This window comes from Varanus komodoensis, unplaced genomic scaffold (genome assembly GCF_004798865.1).
Source record: "Varanus komodoensis strain SLA01 unplaced genomic scaffold, ASM479886v1 scaffold22, whole genome shotgun sequence".
Lineage (NCBI taxonomy): Eukaryota > Metazoa > Chordata > Lepidosauria > Squamata > Varanidae > Varanus > Varanus komodoensis.
Genome location: NW_025335606.1, coordinates 185,905 through 206,077, shown reverse-complemented (window position 1 = coordinate 206,077; position 20,173 = coordinate 185,905). Strand labels below are relative to the sequence as shown.

Below are 20,173 nucleotides of genomic sequence, written 5' to 3'. Positions count from 1 at the left end.
CCTCACATACCTGTATGTTGCCAACAGATCCCCTCTGAGTCTCCTCTTCTCCAGGCTGAAGAGACCCGGTTCCCTCAGTCTCGCCTCATACGGCATCCCCTGCAAACCAGCCACCAACCTTGTGGCCCTACACTGCACTGACTCCAACCTGGCTATATCCTTTCTGTAATGAGGGGCCCAAAACTGAACACAATACTCCAGTTGCAGGCACACCAGAGTCATATAGAGTTGTAGTAATACCTCTCTCGATCCAGAAGCCACACTTCTGGCTATGCAACCAAGGGTGGCGTTCGCCCTCTTGGCCACCGCATCACACTGTGGGCTCATGTTTAGCCTGCAGTCAACCAGCACCCCGAGGTCCCTTTCACAAGTGCTGCTCTCCAGCCACTTATCACCTAACCTGTCTTGTGCCCAGAGAGGGTGGCAAAGAACCCCCTTTGCATGCAGAAGCTGCCAGATCCCGTCCCTGGCGTCTCCAGGAAGAACTCGTGCCTGAAACCCTGGTGAGCCGCTTCCTGCCAGTGTCGAAACTTCCAGCCTGGGTGAACTGGCTGACGGGTGTCCAGCAGCACCCACGGGTAGCCTCCAGCCAAAACCAACATATCTGAGTCCCCTTCCACCATTCTCTGCCACTCTGTCAAAAGGAAGGGAAGGGAGCGAGCAGGACCACACCTGCTGCCCTCACCTGTCTGAATGGAGAAGCTGGCACTACCTGTGCAGGCATTCTGCATGGTTTAGGCCTGATCCCCTGGCATTCCAACAGCCACACGGGGTAGGCTGCCCTCTTCCAACAGGAGGGGCAGCAGGCACAACTGCAGCGTGCAGGAAGAGGGGCTGAAAGGGATTCTACACCTGGCCTGACCTTTGGAGGCACCTGCTTTTTTGGTGGGGGAGAGGTCAGTAGCAACTGCCAACAATGCCTTGTAAGAGAAACCAAGCTTTGCGCAGGCCTGAGAAACGTGAAATATTCTATTATTACTTATTTAGTATGGTTCTAATCCACCCAGCAACTAATGTTCTCTATGTGAATTATAGCCCATTAAAAGTTAAATAGCTGACAAAAGTCTCTAAAGTGAAGGCCCACATGATGAAATTCCCACACCGATTTCTTTTTGGCTTTGGAAGTGCATGGCCTTTCTACTTCTCTCCCCACAATACAGTGAAGTTTTATGCTAGACTGCTATGGAAATACGTCTAAAACTATGAAGGTAGAATGTCTAAGTCCAAACCCTCAAAGGCACTTGCTTGATAATACTGCCTCACATCGGGAAGGGAAGGGAAGGGAAAAAGGAAAACACCTAATGCAGGTTTTGAGATTGTTCAGAAGTCAGTTTTAGTCCTTTTACAGAGTAAGTGAATCCGAAGAAGACTCAAGAAGACTCAAGCTGCCCGGAGCACACTGTGTATCCAGTTTTCACGTGGCACCTTGGAGCTCCTCACCCCTTTCTGAGGACAGCCGTGCTTGCCGTGGGCGTGCTGGTGCTCGGCACAGCAAACGCTCCAAGTGAAGAGACGCATGCCCTTCGACAGCCTTGCATATGCACTGGGGGAGCCGCTGCACACTGCGCGTGCGCACAGGCGGTGCATAAGCCAGTATGCGGCTGCTGGGACCAGCACAGCCTCGTATCCGTATCCCCACGGCAAAGACAGCTTAAAGGGCTCTGCGGTTCTGAGTGACTCAGGTGACACGGACCGGAGATCATGTCATGCCAGAGCTGGCTGGCCACAAGGCTTGCAGCCCAACTGACAAGCTGGTTGCCTGTCTCTGCTCTTCCCGGGCTGCTGCCCCTTATCAGTCCGCCCTCCTTCGTGGGTATCTCTAAAGCTATCAGCCTATTATTATTATTATTATTATTATTATTATTATTATTATTATTATTAGAACATTTCTGAACCACTTCTTGCCTTCACCAGCAAACTTTCAACTTACAGATTTCAATTAGCTCTGAACTGTTTCTCATCTTTTTTTCATTCCAAAAAGTCGGGGGAAGGCAAATGAAAGGAGATAATTGTTCAGGTGGCTTCGCTCCTGCCTTTAAAAAGTGAAGGGGACAGCAGGGGATTGACACCTTCCTGGAAAAGCAGGCTGCCAGCAGGCATCGCAAGAGCGCGCTGCTTCCAGTATCAGAGCGAGTTTGCCCGCATGCACCAGTTCCCGGGGAACTTGGACTGGAGGGCGCTGTTGAACCCACATCCTGCGAGTGGGTCCCCTGTAGGCGCGCAGGCGACCACTGTGCAGACGGCCTGCTGGACCAGAGGAGCCTTGGTCCGACCAGCAGGACTTTTCCCATATTCTTAAAATAGCTGAACAAACGCCGGGCTCTGTTTTGAGCAGAAAAGCCTCCGCGGAGGGGTAGCTCGCAACGGTGTATTTTTTTTTTCAAAAACCCGAGAGCGAGAGTTCATGTGGAGACGGAGGGCTTGGAGGACAGCGGGGAAGAAATTAATATTAGTTCGCCATGTGGACAACTTACGTGAAATTAAAAAGCTTGTATAGACCAATCCCACGCCACAGCCTTCCACACTCGCACTGCAAACACCCTACGTGAAACTCCCGCAGCGTATCATCCACTTGCAGGGTAGTTATCACTCAGTGGTTCACGCATGACACCCCCTCCAGCACGCACGGCTCAGGCCAAGTGCCTTTGGATAAATTAGAAAGCTCTGTGAGCTTTGCCAAGTTCTTCAGCGTCCCAAAGAACACTTCGGAGTAGTTCTAATTCACTTCTAATGTACCACAAGACATCGGCCCAGTGAAGCCGCCACCTGACCTCCCTTCTGAACGGACCAGGTTCTCTCTATATAAAATGGTGCTCCGACGGAAGCCGATTTCCACGTCCCAGCTCAAACTCACCGATTGTAATCAAGCCTGGATTGTTGAAGCTGCTGCTGCTGGAGCAGCAATTTCGCCTCTTGCTTGGCTAACAGATTCTGAAGGCGTTCCTTTTTGATTTCCAGCTCCATTTTCTGGAGCAGGAGCTGTTTCCGCCTTTCTTCCGATAGCCTCTTACCACTCCCTGTTTCTTGAGCTCTCGCGTCCGTGCTGCTGTTCAGCCCCAAGGGCCGCGGTGAGCAAGAGAGGCCTGCAGAGGGGCCGCCGTGTGGTCCAGAGTATCCTTTCGGAATGCAGCAGCCATCTTGGAAGGAATCGGGATCTGGGCTGCCGAATTTCTTGTGGAAAAAACAAGTCTGAAGAGGACAAGTGCTTTTCCTTTGGTCCACATTTGGCGTTCTTTTACTAGGGGGAGGCAACTTCTGCTTGGCTGGGGACGACCCGTTATTGCATCTGCTGCGCAAGCCATTTTCCAGTAGGAATCCATTCGTATCTTCCTGCCGACCTCCTGGGGTTGCAGTCCCAAGCACATGACCATTCCTACAAGACTGAGCGAGGGATTTGGGACTCGGGCTTCCACAAGCCATTCTGTTACTCTTGTGCAATGGCTGTGGTCTAGCTATACTACGGTAGGATCCGTCCAGTTCCAAAGGTGGTGGTGGCTGATGAAAACTCCTCTCCTTGGACATCTATAAGTAACGAGAGACAAAAAAGAGGTTAACTTAAAAATTAAATGGCTCCTTTTCTAGTTTTACCATGTAAAAAACCTATACCAGCATCGGTAGGCTTGTGGCAGTTTGATGGTCGACACCTAGCACAACTCAACAGGAAATGGTTTTCAAATAAGAGATGAACATGCTATCAAATCTGCAATTTAATTCCGTCTACACAGGTACGATAAATATAAAACTACTGCCTGCAGGATCTTGGGCATAAACAAGGTACTTCAGCCTATCAAGGAGTTGTGAGTATCTAGGGTTACATAAAATCAACTTGAAGTGTGGCAAAAAAGCATTAAATGTTAATGTCTGAAAATGTTTAATTTTGAATACGAAGCCAAGAAATCCATTCAGCCACTATAAATACCGTCTGATTGGCCATTACACAGCAGGGGATTTGATGTAAAACATTTCACCTTGCACTGAATGGGATATTACTTACTATTGGAAATTTGATGAGAGATTTTGAAATATCCTTATAGAAACACTGATAAAGAACTAGACCACTTCCTGTAAAATACAGTTCTACATCAAAAGCTGTCATTCAACTACAAAACATGTTTAAATCCTACCATAAAAGTGATTTTTTTCAATTAAGCTGGGCTGGTGATGAGATTCTGATCAAACTCCAAAGCTAGAAAGACAAGCTAATTTGCATTTGTCAGCCCAAGCCAAGGATCTGTGGAGAAAGGAGAAATGGAGCTAGGCCTGCAGCCTGTGAAATTCATATTCCCGGGCGCTCAAAAAGTTCTGCACTGCACTTGGGCACCACGATTCCACTGCCAGCCCAGCAACTTTCAAACAGCTGCTTGGGGCTCCATGGAAACTTTGCTTCAGAAAAAGCAATATATTTCAACCTTGTTTCAGACCGAACTTCTTTCGGGGGTATGGTTTTAGAGGGTACCAGCAATTTATTGCAGTAACCAACAACTGCAGGGCAGCCAAAACATTTTGATGAGAAGTGTAAGATGAAAAATCCGAAGAGCTTCCAGGGAAGGCTCTTTCCCGAGAGCACCATGAAGCAGATTGACACATTAAGGTTCTGAATTTATGTTCTGACTACAGGAAGCCAGCTTCCCTGCCTCCTCCTTCCTACCTTTTACTGGAAAGGCCGTATAAAAACCAATCCTCGCTCTGCACTTCTGCTGAAACATTAGGTAGAATTTCCTCCCCAGATCCAGGCGCCCTGTGATGGAAGAGTCCTAGGGCTGCCAGCCTGAAGCCATGGCAACCCACGATGGGCTGTTCCCCACCGTGGGTTGCCGTGCCATGAAAACCCACACCACTGCCCGCATACAATGGCATGCTGGGTCTGTCCAGCCCAGGAGGCCAACCTCGTCGTGGGTCTTGGGGAGTGGCTAGCGAGTGGCTCGGCTGGAGCGGCAGAAAGCGCTTGCTGCTCGCTCCTGTCACGTGAGCCCAGCCACCCGCCAGCGGCAGCCGTTCCACAACTGCCCCACCAGCACATGGAGTGGTCGGCAGGGGCTTGCAATGCTCCCTGTGGGCCATTTTCTGCTCAGGGTGCTTTTTCTGCCACTCCCCCTTTCTGTTTCCAGAGCCTGATTAAGCGCTGGCTTCCACAATCCCCGTTTTGAGGCCCCTGGACGAACGGCTTCTTTTGATTGCACAGACAGTGTGCAAATAATAGTCATGAATGCACAGCTGCAGAGAGTTGCAGTGCTGTGCGTGTGGAAATTTAAACCCTCAGGTGTGCCAATGAACTGGGGACAAATCTGCAGCCAAAGTGCAGCAGGTGCCAATGTTGGACGCTGACCCAGAGTGGCTCCTGCTGGGTTTCTTTTCCATTTGCTTTCTCTTGACAGCTGTCAAAAGGCAGTCTGTCAAGGGACCGCGACGACGCAAGCAACCCCGACTCTAGCAAAGAGGGTGGTGTGATTCACAGCAGGAGCCTCCTATTTTACTCACCCCGACAGTTCCCAGAGCCACGCACAGTTTTGTACTTCCGCCTGAGACAACGTTGTCACGGGCTGTTCCAGCTGAGACTGCAGGTGACCGTGTAAGAGGCTGCGTGTTGCAGCCCATCCACGCTAACAAAGATCAATGCACAAGGAGGAGCGCCATCTCGGCCAAGATGGGCCAGCCCTCGCTCACCAGAATTAAGATGGTTTGGCAGGAACAGGTTAAGCCCCCTCAAGGATACAAATACTACAAGGCCACGTGGTGCGTGTTCGTGTAGGCATGACTGGCGAGGAGATTTGTCGAAATTATGAAGGATTACGGAGGAGCTGCCAGCACTGTCAAAGCAGGATCCAGAAACAAAAGAACTACGGCGAAGAGTCAAGCAGGCAGCAAGAACCGAGAGTAACCGGAGCCTGGCAGAGGCTTCCCCAGCACAAAGGATCAGGAGGAAGCACCAAGTGCACAGAGCCCTTCCTCTGCCAACCACTTGTGACTCTATTCCTCAGATTTCTACCAAGGTAAGCAAGAGTTCATTGTTATCTCCCCTCCCCACCATTTCCTCCTCACCACATCTGTGTGGCGTTGGTTGAGCTGCTTCAGTGGCCAGCCCAAAATCACTCAATCCTGGACTAATGAGTGTGGGCCTGAACTGTCACAGCCCCGTCCAGGTCCGATACGCCGACTGCTACGCAATGCCAGGGTTTCCTCTGCCGAGGTCCAGAGCTGTGCTTGTGAAATCAGGGCAGGTCCAAAGCTCTGGCAGCAGGAAAACCATCCGGCACAGAGGCAGGCACTCCGAAAGGATCAGGAAAGGGTTAAACAGAGCCGTACTCCTCCATTTCCTCCTCCTCCTCCTCCTCCTCCTCCTCCTCCTCCTCCTCCTCCACACAGCTCTTGTGAAGCTGGTTGATCTGGAGCCCAACCATCAGCTCCCTGGCCCTCCCCTGCTGGGCGAAATCCACCTGGGATTCCAGTCACTGGCCTGCCCACTGGACAGCCGTCTGGAGGCTTCGGGGACGCGACACGGGCCCTTCCGCGGCCAAAGTGCAGGCTGTGGCACAGAGAGATGGCCCGTCTGTTGCACAGCACTCCCCTCCCCAGGCCAAACCTCGGCAAGCGGCTGTTCCTCCAGTGGAGCATGCAGCTGGTGCACAACCCAAACGCCAAGTGGTACAACCATGAGAGGCCCCGCTAAAAAGAGTAACTTCTTATTTTCAGACTCTTGCTAGCCTGCCTGGCCGCCTTTATCTGCCTCCTCCAAAAAAGCTGTCTGGTTGCCCCTTGGATTTTTGACTCCCTGCAACAGGCTGCCGTTACGCAATCTTGATCGTTTTGCTACTTTTGTTGAAAGAGTTATTAGAAAAGAATTTACTTAGAAGAATATGCAAAATTAAAACCTGTGAATGATATCTGACGTTCAGACCCATTCCTTTTATTGCACAATCTTTTACTGAAATCTCCATTACCACCACCAAAATAAGGAAAAAATAGTCTAAGATTAATCATTACAAAGCACCTAGATGGGACAGAGATTGCCAATATTAATACCCCAAGATAAATAAGGCAGATAACAATGTAAAAAGGTTAGTTGCCTATTTTCTTAGCTGGAGATAAAGTGCTATTGTTGCTCATGAATGATGTATGATCCTGATTGCTGTATTTCAAGTGTGCTGTACAAAAAGACGGGAAAAGGGGAGACGATGAGAAGGGAGCAGTTGCAAAGCGGCATTGTTCGGGCTCAGTGCGGCACAGTCGGCAGGAACGCAGAAACAGCGCTTCCAAGGAAACGGGATGGCAAAGCAGGCTATCGGGCTACTGACTTTCAGGCTGAAAAACTGCTATAGCAGTAACTCACTGCCATTAATTGCTTTAGCCTCCTCTAAGAATAGTTCCAACTCAGCCTCAGGGGAGCACGGCACCCGTTCCAAAAAATGCATCCACAGCAGCACAAAGAGCCGTTTCCAAATGATGTGTCAGGAAAGCTAAACTCTCGCTATCTTGCTTGCTTGTGCCACTTCCTTGCCGCACGTCCTGCAGACCTTGCGGCCTACCAAGTCCACGTTCAGCCCTCTGCCATTCCTCCCTGCTGCCCTTGCCCTGGAAAGAGCTCAACAGCCTTGGCCCTGAGGAGCATCTTCCTTAGGAACCTCCTGAATCCTCTCCAGCTGCGACTTGTAGGTCCCACAATCCCACCCTCCGCCTGGGAGCGAAGGGGCCTGGCTCAAACTCGGGTAGCCCTATGGCCTTACACTTCCCACACTGGCCCCGTATGCCCTTTCTGCTTCACAGGAACTGTGCAGAAGTGACGGGTCCGGGGCTCCTGGGAAAATCAAATTCATGCAGCCCTTATATTTGCCCGAGAGCCCCCTGCAAGAGTGGGAATATACAGCTTCCTAGAAGAGACAGAACTAGCCTGGGGAGGGACCAGCTGCCCCACCTGGCACTGAGTTTCTAAGCACCTCGGATGCACCTTGACATGCCCAGCTCGGGCCAAGTGGGAATGCAAACACTGGCACTCCTGTCATAGGAACACAGGAACATAGAAACAGAGCGAGTCAGAAGGGACCTCCCCGGCCATCTAGTCTGACCCCTGGCTCCAGCTGGCTCCACTCATGACACGCCTACCATCTGGTTAGGCAACCAGAGGGGAACACAAGATTCCAAGTTTAGTTGCACCAAAGATTTGTATAAGAGAAGTAAGACAGAAGCATAGAGCGAGTTAGAAGGGGCCTCCCAGGCCATCTAGTCTGACCCCCGGCTCCAGCCGGCTCCGCTCACGACATGCCCACCATGTGCACGTCCAGCCTGTCCTTGAACACCCGCACCGATGGGGCCTCAACCACCTCCTGTGGAAGCCCATTCCACACCCTGGGGGTCCTAACTGTCAGGAAGTGCTTCCCGGCATCGAAATGGAACCTTGGCTCCCATGACACAAAGAAGGCTCAAGAGAAAGGCCGAGTTCTTCCATCCGTGTAAAGCTCCCTTTGCCCGTGATGGCATGGTCAGCTTACCGAATCTTTACGGGGCACTAGCGATGCTGTTTCTGTTTAGAAATCATGCGAGCATCTGTGTATGTGTGCGTGGGAAGGGGGAATGTTTATGCCTTATATCCTGCCTTTATATATATGCCTTACATTTAGATCCTGCCTTTCCTTCAAGGAGCCTAAGTCTGCATCCATGAGCCTTGTCCTCTCCATCTTATCCTCACAACAACCCTGGGAGGTAGGGTGAGCGAGCGAGCGAGCGCCTGGCTCTACGTCACCCAGGGAGCTGCACGGGCAAGGAGGGACTCGGACTCCGGATTGCCAAGACCTGGCCTGACATGCTGACCACCACTCTGCCAAGCAAGCGGCGAAGCCGGCCAAACCTGGTGTGAACAGCAGCCCGGGAGGGTCAATGCAGCTGCGCGGCAAACCTGAAGGCTGGTTTCTCACCACCTGCCACCTGTGGCACACGCCCCTCCGTCACGGCAACAGCAAAAGCTCCCCAGCAGCAGTGGCCAGTATAGAAATTAGCATTCAGTGTCTTGCCAACATGATCGACATTCAAATGTAACCACCCAAAAAAAAGGAAAAGAAAAGGAAAAAAGGCCACAGCGGGCCTGGGCTTCGATTCCACCCCTAAGCCCCACTCCTGCCCTTTATTTTACTGAGGGCTCCGCGGTGCAAGACCTAGATAAATATTTCAGAAACAATGCTATTCACGAGCAGATAGGGTTGCCGCCATCTCCCAGTGCACTTGGAGTTCACGCGAAGAAAGGGCAGGTGAGCGATGGGCTGCATCGCCAAGTCTGCGGCCTGCACACACCGCGCCGTCGGCTGGCTGATCGGGAATGCAGAACGCAACAGCTGCGCGGTAATCTTTGCCAAAGCCCCCTCCCACATAAATGGAGTGCATTCTCCCCAGCGCAATTAACTCGCACACTCTGGCAGCTTTTTGCTAGGAGATCATCAAGGTAGATTACCTTCCAGCATATGAACTAAATACTTACAGGTGTTATATCATCCGTTATTACTTACAAACTTCTGCATTTAACAAGACATCCCAGCAAATGAATGATCTCATTTATGAATTATTTATTAGAGATTCGCAGCGTGGCTCCTGGCGTCATCCATGGCCTTTTCCAGGTCATATGACACCAATTAGAGCTGAATTTTAAATTATTCAATAATCTGAACTCTCTTGTCATTTAACATATAGATATCAATGCAGTAAACAAGTTAAGTCTAATGGGCCCCGGAGGTTTGCATCCCCACAACTCGCAACCCACCCCCTGCCCGGCTTCCCCTCCCACCCATCAGCTGCAGCGACTGTGTTCTGCCATCAGAATAAGAAAAACAGCAGAATGCAGCAAACACACATATCTGCAAGGTTTTTAATATCAGTTATTTGGGCCTGCCTTGGGGATTTTGTATCACCACTTACAAGCATTGAATATTAAATGCAGAAGAAGTGTTTAGCTACATGCTTAAAAAAGTAGGACTACCAAAAATGTCTTGAAAGAGTATTTCTGCGATAAATTGCACCAAACAGTTTGCCCAAATTGAAATGAAGCAAAGAAAATTGGAGAAAGGCACAGAATATTGTTTAAAAATTAGGCTCTGCGGTTCTCTCTGGAGGAAAATAAATGCCGACTTTTCTTCTCTGAGAAATCACGAAGGGTTGGGGGAGAACCGCAGTCCTAGCCACAGTCCAGGAGACGAGCTCAGAGCACACCTTTGGAAACGAGCTGAGGTCCTTCCCAGTCATGAACGTTCTCTTGGGGCTCTGCAGTGCCCTCTTCCACTGCACAAAACCACAAAGGCACTGGCCTACCATGTCCAGAGTCAGGCACAACATCTGCCACCCAGCTGGGCACAGGAGCTGCCCCAAGATGGGAACAAAGCTGCCCCGGACCAGGTCGAGCAGTGGAGAAGAGCTTCCGCTACCCAGCTGCAGCACTCCAAGAGTGAGGGACAGGTCTACTCCATGTGACTCCTGCCTAGAGGAAACACAAAGGATCACCTCCAGAGTCTCTGATTATACAGGTTAATCAAGAATTCTTGTATCACCTCCTAGATGGGAAAAGTCACCGTCCAGGTTTGCACGATCACGGAGTGAGAAATAGCCACACCGGTTTACTTCCCTCTCTGCGTGTGCCGAGGAACAGCACGGATGTCTTCACCGAGAGAGCGTGCCATGTCATCCGAACCCAGGAAGCGTGGCTTGTTGCCACCGTTAGCAAGCCACCTGCACCCACCAAGTCTGTGATCGTGCAAGCAGGACCAGCAAGAAGGATGGGTTCAACCAACCTTACTCTGAGTGGTAAATACTGCGGAGCATCGTCAAGCGAGGGCAGGGGAACTGGTCGTCGAATCCCAGCTTTTCTCCCCAGTAAGGAGGATCCTGCTCATTGTATTCACTCGATGTGATGATGGAATTCTTTACTCCCATCTCGGAGAGGTAAATAGTAGACAGAGGCCATATGGAAAAGGCAGAGCTGGCCGTACTCTGGCAACATTTGCATGGAGAGACTAACAGCGGGGGCACGTATCCCCTCACAACGAGTCCTTGCTTTTGTTGCTGCCTTGTATTTCTCCCAGAAGAGCTCGCTGGGGGTCAGCTCAACCCAAAACAACCGTTTGTGTGAGCACAGCTGAAAGGGTAACTATGACCGAACATTCACCTGGGGAGGTCAGGAAAAGGGGAGACTGGGCTGGCACACTTCGCCTTAGCAAATGTGCCTTTTGCAATTTTGCCTGCAATGTGATGCTCCAATTGATGAGAGCTATTCCGTGTCCCTTCCCAATTTTATACCATCTGCAAATGAGAGGTTCTAATGTCACAGCAAAGTCTCTTCAACTCTCCCTGTGCATTTTGAGCAGACTCATTCCAATTAACGGTATATTATTTTGCATGTTCTCTCCTGACCTCACAGCTGCCTTTATATTAAGTTCTGATCAATATTTATCTGGGGCGGGAAAGGGGTAAAGACAAAAATAGAATAGGCACAGAGAGTTTCGACCTTATTTACTGTTTCTAATAGTTCACCTGCATAACAGAACTAAGTGAATTGTCCCCCTTTCTTCTTAATTTTGAAATGTTTGCAATGCCCCTCCTTGTGACCGCCAATCCCAGTAGCCACGGGGAGCCGATCTGCATCCTCTCCTTCAAAAGGCAACTCCTCAGCCACAACTAACGGTCACTGCCAGGAGGGGCTCCTGGCTTTTAGTTATTTTGTGTTTTGCTTTCAGTTGCCGAAAGCCTTTTTTATCTCGTAGTTGGTTCGGTCTTCTGCTCTTCCAGGACCTCAGGCAGTAGGCCAGGGTGGGCAACCTAGTGCCCTCCTGATACCTTGAATGACAGGACCCATAAGCCCCAACCAACATGGCCAACAGTGAAGGATGTGCGGGCTTGTCGTGCAGAACACATGGGAGGACCAGGTGGCCCAAGCACGGATTTTCCAATGCAGCAGCAATGTCATTTTGCCGCTACAAACCCACACGGCTTGTTCTGAAGGTTGTAGCTACTCGTGCCTCGGCTTGCTCCCCTTTAACATCTCCAAGGCCTCCTTTCCTTGGGTCCACGGGACCGTGCCTGTCAACAGATTACTAGCAGCCATTAGAAGGCACCCCAATAATAATTCATTCCAGTGCTAGGAAACCTTGACCTTCACTCTTCCAGTTTTCCCTCACTGCTAAACTTTCTTCAGCAGTTTTCCTGATTGTACTTCCACAGCACACGTCAACTCAGCTCTAGACAGATTTTGCAGCGGTAACAAGTGGCCGGAGATTAGCAGCCTCCCTTCCCAGACCATTCAGATAAGAAGGTTCTGTTCAAAGCAGAGATGCCTGGTTTGAAAGAGAGAAAGACTCCGAGCCTGCTAAATCCTGTTCGTGGCATTTCTTGGATTGTGGGCTTCTACTCTCTGGAGTAAATCACACTCACGTGCCTTAAAGATCTTCAGCTGGAGGTGGACTTGCAGAAGAGCATGGGATGGCGTGTCTTTGTTCTCACCAAAGTGCAGGTGAGCGCAACTAGCTTTCCAGAGTTCTGACCAGACGGGGATCTTGAACCCACACTTCCACAGAGCTGCCATCCATAAAAGGAGCGCATGCAAGAACACACCTGAGGCAGCGGCTGCGTTACTTGGCCACACCTACGCCAATGCAGAAGAGCATGGCTTCAGTGGCTACACGAGTGCAAACAGACCTGGCTGTGCTGGAACCATGTGGGAGCTGCCTGCTGATGCTTCGGAAAAAAAGAGGTGAGAACAGACCTGAGTTACTGTCCATTTTCCAATTCTGATCTCAGTGGCAGATGGGCACGTATTGAAAGAACTCTGTCAAAAAGATAACTGAACTTGCTTAAATATGAGGCGTCCCCTGCAGACCCCTTTTGGCTTCAGATCTAGCGCGCCTTTGCTGAAATAGAATCAAGAGTCAGAAGTCGTGCCAAAAAACCAAAGGCTTCTAAAAAGCATCACCATATGCAAAGGAGATTGTTTTAGTGAGACAGGGAAATGAGGAACGCCATTTCCATAACAGAGGCATCCCGCAAAGCTGGAGAATTCCCCAGCTCAATAGGAAAGGTGGCCCCAAGTGAGTGAATTCAAGCAGGGCAACGTCCTTGCAGAAGAGCATTTAGATTCCGTAAATGATCCCGGTCTCTGGGTAATCATTCATAAAAAATAATAATAAAAAGGAGCATGCGGCAATTTTCATGCGGCTGCCCTTCTGATCCTACATTTGTAGGGAGCATTCCTGAGGCTGGCTAGCGGCGCCCCTGTGGCTCTGGCGGATTGACCTCTAGTCTGCCCCTCAAATGACGATCATGCCAAGGAATGACAACAAGGACTGCAGTGAGGTCGGCATGTCCGTGAGGCACTTGAAAGGCAGCCTGATCACAACCGAACGAACAGAAAAGTTCCAGAGAAGTTTGAGCTTAAAGAAAAAAAAGAAGGTGGGGGGGAGGCTCTTTTCGATGCCCTCCAGTGATAGGCAGTACTCTCAACAGGAACAAAGGACCAGGGGGCACAAAGCAAAACCCTCCAGATGATTCCTGCTTCGGACTGCGGGAGTATTTGCATCGATGCAAACAGCTGGATAAACAGGCAGGCTCCTAATCATGTGAGACTGAAGAGGGCATCCGCAATTGCCTTGCTTCTCCCGGCACGAGGGGCTGGACGTTAAGCCCATGGAGGAAGCCCTGCTGGATCAAACCAAGCTCCACCCGGCCCAGCAGTCCATACACGTGCCTGCGGGATGGCTCAGGCAGGATGGGGGCCCGAGCTCCTCAGCAACCGGTTTGGGGCGAGGGTTTCATTTCAGAGGGAAGGCGCAGGGGGGCAAGACTCAGCTACGTTTAGACACATTCCCGTTTTTTAGAATGCATTTTTAGAAGTCCTTTCGGCAGCTGCTTTTAATACATTCTAGTAACCAGTGATAAAAGTAAGCCTTGTCCCACATACTGTGCCATATCTCTGCTGCCAGGTAATGGGTTTAGTGGGTTCACTATGAATTTGGGAAAAGGCATTTCCAGCCACAAAAGGAACCTGAAAATCGTGCGGCAGAGCCAAGTCCAGAGGCATTCTCCATGCTGTGCATCTAATGTCCCAGGGGAAGCACGGCTCAACCAAGGACAGGTTCCAGGACCGAGAACTCAGCCGTATCTGCGTTGACATCACTTCATTAGCTTTCATCTAGCCCATGACTAACTCAGTCACCAGTTCTGGGAATCATTGCTTAGATTTGCGGAGAGGGAAGAAACAACCACGTCTCACACTGAACTGCAGACCTTTGCATACCCTCTCCTAGTGATTCCAGGTAGTTGCTAAACAGCAAGAGGGGCAGAAATGAGTCTTGTGGCATCCCACAGGTTCATTCCCAAAGCACGAAGCGACTGTATGCCAACAACCTTCAGGAGCTTGCCTCTCAGTCACGAGTGGAAACAGTGCTTCTGGCACATCCAACTCCCAGCATTCCTTGGTGGGTCCAGGAGGCTCCATCATTAACATTGCTCTGCCCCATTCATCTAGAATAATGTTCTCAGTGCTGTCCATCACATTCTGAGGTGACCTCTGAATTAGACCTACAGGGACCCCTAAAATAGACCTACAGTGGATACAAACGTGCCAGAAAAGATGATAAAAAGGCTTGCGATGTGTGATAGACTGTAACTTGCTCAGCTCAGTGCAAAGGGTCTTAACTAGGTACAGAGACTTCTAGGACACAGGCAAGGATAGCCGTTCTGGCCAAGGACTAGCCTCCCGCAATTCCCGATCAACACAAAGTAGCAGACCTTGCAGGCCATGTCCACTGAATCAAAGGTGCAACCTTCTACCCCTCCTGACCCATGTTTTGCTACTTGATGCTCACTTCTGTGGGCTGAGGTTACTTTGACTTTGGTCTGTTAGGTCACTCGGTCAGGAGACCATGAGGTTGCTTCTAAAAGGTCTTCATTTTCCCTAATTACTCATATATTGGAAGAATCTTTGGAAACCCTGAAATCCTATGCAACTTGGAAACAAAGAAACAGTGCAAGTCAGAAGGATCCTCAGAGACCATCTAGTCTGACGCCCAGCTCCAGCCAGCTCCACTTGTGACATGCCTACCACGTGCATGTCCAGCCTATCCTTGAACACCCGCACCTCAACCACCCTCCGTGGAAGCCCATTCCACGCCCTCGGGGTCCTGACTGTCAGGAAGTGCTTCCTGGAAGGCACCCTAAATCTTGAGCTTTGCTCCATTGGAACAAGTCCTGCCCTGCACTGCAGGGGGGGAGGTCATGATCCACCTCCACGTGACACCCCCTCACATACCTGCATGTCACTAACAGGTCCCCTCTGAGTCTCCTCTTCTCCAGGCTGAAAAGACCCAGATTTAAAGTATTTAAGCTCAGAGATGAACATTCTTCTTAATCTCTTGCACACCCAGTGCAGGAACGGATGTGATGCTGCACACACTCGGCCTCAGGCTCTGGCCTGGATAACTCTTCCTGGAAACAGCCAACTTCTCCTCAGTCCATTCCTGCTCCATGATGCTGGCTAAGATTAATTGTTGCCTGCTGCTTTGGCATTTCCTGGAGTAACAGGAACTCGCAAATTTCTAAGAGGGATGAGTACAACATGAAGCAGCCTTGGAAAAGGGCAAAAACTAAGCGACACTCTCCTGGGATAATTCCGTGAAACCATCACAAGCGCCAGCAAGCCACAGAGTCTGTTCATCTCAGCTCTTGTCAAAATATATTTGGGAGCATGGTTATTTTATTATTCGATTACCAAATGCTAAATCCACTGCTGGAGATGTCTGGAATAAGGGGGGAAAGATAACCTAATCTTTAATTACAGGGTTTTAAAGAAGCTTTTATAGTTCAATGAGAGAGGGGCGGGGGGACATGTAATTGGATTCCTCTAGAGATGGTGTGTGCGGCTGGACTGAACAGCTCCAAGATAGCAGAGCCAACACACGGCTGCTGTGTGCCAGGGCAAGATCAATCAGAGAATCGCAACGCTTGAGATCATCTAGTCCGGCTGCTCGCGAAGGCAGGACACCAGTAGAATATCCCTGGCAGCTTCTGCTTCCGTAGCCCCAGGAGCAGAGAAGGTGACAGAGTCTGTCTTGCTGCTGAACCGTTCTCACGGCCGGGAAGCTTCTTCTAATGCGTCACTGAGACCCGCTCCCCCCAATTTCCATGCGCAAGTTCTAGTCCTGCCCTCTGGAGCAATGCACCATGTGATCTTGCTCGGGATGAACAGCAGCCTCACAGCTCTTCTCTGAATGCCTTACTAGTGGAATACCACTACTAAACTGAGCCAGAGTTCCCGGAAATGGGGAGCTCTTCAGATCTCCCCCTCCAGGCAAGAGGCTACGAAAAGCAATGTGGGAGGGAGGCAGCGGAGGGGGGAAACCCCCAACTTGATCGTGAAGTCCCCAAGCCTGCATACACCGCAGCCCCAGGTAATCAATGGGGAAAGGGCTTTGCAGACCCTTAGACTGCGCAGAGCAGTGCAACTGGCTGGTACAGGCCAGATGTGGAACTGCTTCGAGAGTTCCTGGGAGCAGGAGAGAGAGAAAGGTTGGATCCCCCATGTTTGAAAGTATAAAGTCCAGCTGTGACTCAGAACTGTCTCTGTCCCACGAAAAGCTCCTTTTACCAGTTGAACCAGCGAGTGTGAAGGCATCCTTTATATGTGTCTGTGTATGTATTTTTATAATTTGTTTTCATGGATTGTGTAAACTGCCTAGAGAGCTTGGGCTGTGGGGTGGTATAGAAATGAACATCACCACCACCACCACCACGGCTGGAGATAATTTTGGATGGTACACTAGATTTAAAAAAGAGCAACTGAAGCCACATTTGCTAGCATTACTTAGTAGATGGAGGGAATGAACCATCAGAGAATACAATTTCGTGTGGTTTGGAGAATACCACTAAAAGATGAAGATTTTACACCACCTGGAGCTGCCGCTTTATTGACCTTTTTGTGGTGTTTTAGTTGGGTTAATAAAGACGCTACGCAAACGTGGGTTTGGGGTTTTTTCTGCTGTCCAACACGGCTCCTTTCGCTCCGTTGACGACAACTAGGCCAACCAGCAGCTCAAGGGCAATCAGAACAAGGTAACCCTGGGGAAAATGTGGGCAGGAGTGAGGTCCCCTTCATAGTCAGACTTTGTCGAATTAACGTTGGCGCACTTCCACGGGTCCAAGCAGGGCGATCTCACCTGAAGAGCACCCTGGGGCGAGAGCGCTGGCTCTCCAAATGCCGCAGGCACCCACCCAAGACGCAAGGTGCCTTTTTCATTCTGCCTTCCCCTGAGGGCCATCAAAACAAAGCCGAGCGCCAAGGCACAAGTGTTATTGCTCACGAAAGGGGGCACTAGACCAAGGCCGCCATGGCAGAGTCCGTTCTGCCCCCCGGACCTCGCTCTTCTCCGCATCTTGCATCTTCTCCAACCCTTCCCAAGACTCCAGGTGCTCAGGGATGGGAAAACTATAACCTTCCCCTTGACAGGCGCAGGGACTTTTGACAAATGTCCAACCAGGGTACGGTTTTTGCACAGGGACACACATCCCTGTCCAAGCAAAACAAAACAAAACACGGAAGGGGTTGCCACTGGCTGCCACCCATTTTTTGCAGTGTTTTTATGCTCCAGGTGTGCACACATATTTTTGTGATTTAGTTTATTTCGAAAGAAGGCTTTGCTTCCTCAGGCCCTGCCATCCATGTGCGTGTCTCCCTGCCGGTATTCAAAAATTGCCTTTGGATCATCTCCCTGAATGGGCTCTCCCGGTATGTGACCTCCGCACCCCAGGCAGATTAGCATGTATGGAGTCTCTATCTTGCCTGACGATGAGCCCTACTTTAACAGCAAAGATCCAGCATCACCCTCAGCAGCAGTTTGCGGGGAAATAAAATGGCAGTGTTCTCTGCCCCAGTTGGGTGATTCTGTGCTGCAGTTATGCTGCAAAACTCTGTTCCGATGTGTTCATGAAAGAGGGAGCAAATGGGCGAGCATCTGGAAATATGCACTGCTAATCCTGCACAGGGTTCCGGATTTAAGATGGCAGGGAGCATGTATTTCACTTGTGATAATTGTCCAACACCCAATTCTGGCCATAAAGTTGCTCTGTTAGGCTGCTACACGTGCACAGGAAACCTGGCCAGAAGGATTAGGGACAAGAGCAAAGAATAAGGACCAGTAGCAAAGGCAGCCCAGTCGGATGTAGGGAAGATCCCCAAAAGTTTGGATCAGGAGGCCCTGAATCACAGAATCTGCTTTATCCCAAAACACAGCAGTGGACCCTCTAGCCCTGCCCGGCAAGCACTGGCTAGAGTGGCTCCCCGGGGTTCAGGCAGGAGGTTTACCTGCCCTGCCCTGCCCTGCCCTGTCCTTTGCCTTGCCTTGCCCTGCCCTTTGCCTTGCCTTGCCTTGCCCTGCCCTTTGCCTTGCCTTGCCCTGCCCTGCCCTGCCCTTTGCCTTGCCTTGCCTTGCCCTGCCCTGCCCTTTGCCTTGCCCTTTGCCCTGCCCTGCCCTGAGATAGTGCCCTGGGCTCTTCTTCACGCGAGCCACACGGTCCGCCGCTGAGCCACAGCTACTCCCCCTGCACATCACAGGAAACCATGGAGGGCTGCCTGACCTTCAGGACTGAGCAGCGCATGCAAGGGGCCATGCTGCGGATCACAACCGTGATCACAGCTTGTTGGTTGCGTGAACCCAACAAGGTTGAGTGGTGGGTGTTCTGCTACCCACACAAGGACACACACTCACCAGGCTCACATGGCATGACAAGCGCAAGTCTCCGCAACTCCCCACGGCTGAAATAGGCCATGGGCTGTTTTAGGCTTGTGAGTGCTTCTTTAATTGTGCCAAAGATCCGCCTTCAGTGGTTCGCATGACACAACAAGCCACCTGGCATGTGGTGCAACACACTCAAGCTTAGATAAGCCATGGCGGGTTGCAAGCAGCATGTGAACCAAGACCACCTATAGAAGAACAGCTATACAAAAGAAGTACAGCTATTCAGTAGCATACAGATATTCATTTGAACGAAAGCAAAACGAAGCAACTGCTAAAGGTTACCAAAAACACTGCACACACACTGTAAGAGGATGATGCAGGCATACAAAACACAGACTTCCCATGAAATGGTCAAGCTGAAACGAGGGTCATTGGCAGCTCCTCCACAGGGCTTGCCAACAGAGTTACGCAACTCTCGAAAGGACATCATACCGGTTAGAGCAAGGAACTTTATTTATTTATTTAGAAGATTTCTATGCCGCCCCATTCGCCGAACTTGGGATCACATGTGAAATCTACCTGGGATGTTCATGCCACATTTGGCCTCACATCTGGAAGATTAGAAAGAATCCAGAGGAGGGCAACAAAGGTGATCCAGGGTTTGGAAACACTGCCCTGTGAGAAGAGACTGAGGGAACTGGGCATGTTCAGTCTTGAGAAGAGAAAGCTGAGGCGGCGGAGGTGGGGGGACGACAAAAGCTCGTTCTACAAGTACTTCAAAGGCTGTCAGTAAGGGGAAGGTCAAGATCACTTCTCGCTGATATCAGATTGTAGGACATAGAATAATCAGCCCAAGTTGCAACAACCCAGGTTAAGGCTAGAGAGCAGGAAAAGTTTCTAACTGTGGAACCAGCTGCCTGGAGAGGTGGTGGGCTCTCCCACACTGGAGACATTCAAGGAGAAACTGGACAGCCCTCTGAGTGGGATGGTGTGACTTGGTGTCCTGCAACAGCAGCCTTCTGGCCCCTTCCAGTTCTGCTATTCCATGATTCCGTGATTCTCGGAAGGATCTTCAACTGGGGACACAGAGGGGGAAAGAAAAGCAGGCACAACTGGAAGCCTCCCAGTTGACCATAAAGAAAAAATACCCAGAACAATGGGGTAGCCATTACGGTAACAAATAAATAGGTTGTTTGCTGATCTCTTCAGAGTCACAACACTCCCTTAATAAAGGAGCAGTCCGGAGTCAAGCGCAAGGTCAAGCAGCAATTTACTTTAAAAACAGAGCACCTGCGGGCTGCTGTTCATACCTGGACAGGCAGCTATGCAAATCGTCCTTCCCTTCCATTCAGCACACAGCGGCCAGAGGACGATGGCGCAATGTGGGCTACTTATCTTCCCAGGATTCCAATTGCAAGCAAGGAGAAATTCGGCACAGTGCCTTTAAACAGCACACCTACAAAAGGAATCAAGACCTTAAC

The 20,173-nt window shown here is 50.4% G+C and overlaps 1 protein-coding gene across 1 annotated transcript in view; it reads right to left on the bottom strand.

Moving 5' to 3' along the window:
* KIAA1328 (KIAA1328 ortholog) overlaps positions 1-20,173 on the bottom strand; it is a 206,608-nt gene that overhangs the window by 68,308 nt on the left and 118,127 nt on the right. Inside the window, exon 6 of the mRNA XM_044431399.1 lies at positions 2,855-3,522. Within this exon, the coding sequence (XP_044287334.1) occupies positions 2,855-3,522 (668 nt within the window). The remainder of the gene's footprint in view (positions 1-2,854; positions 3,523-20,173) is intronic.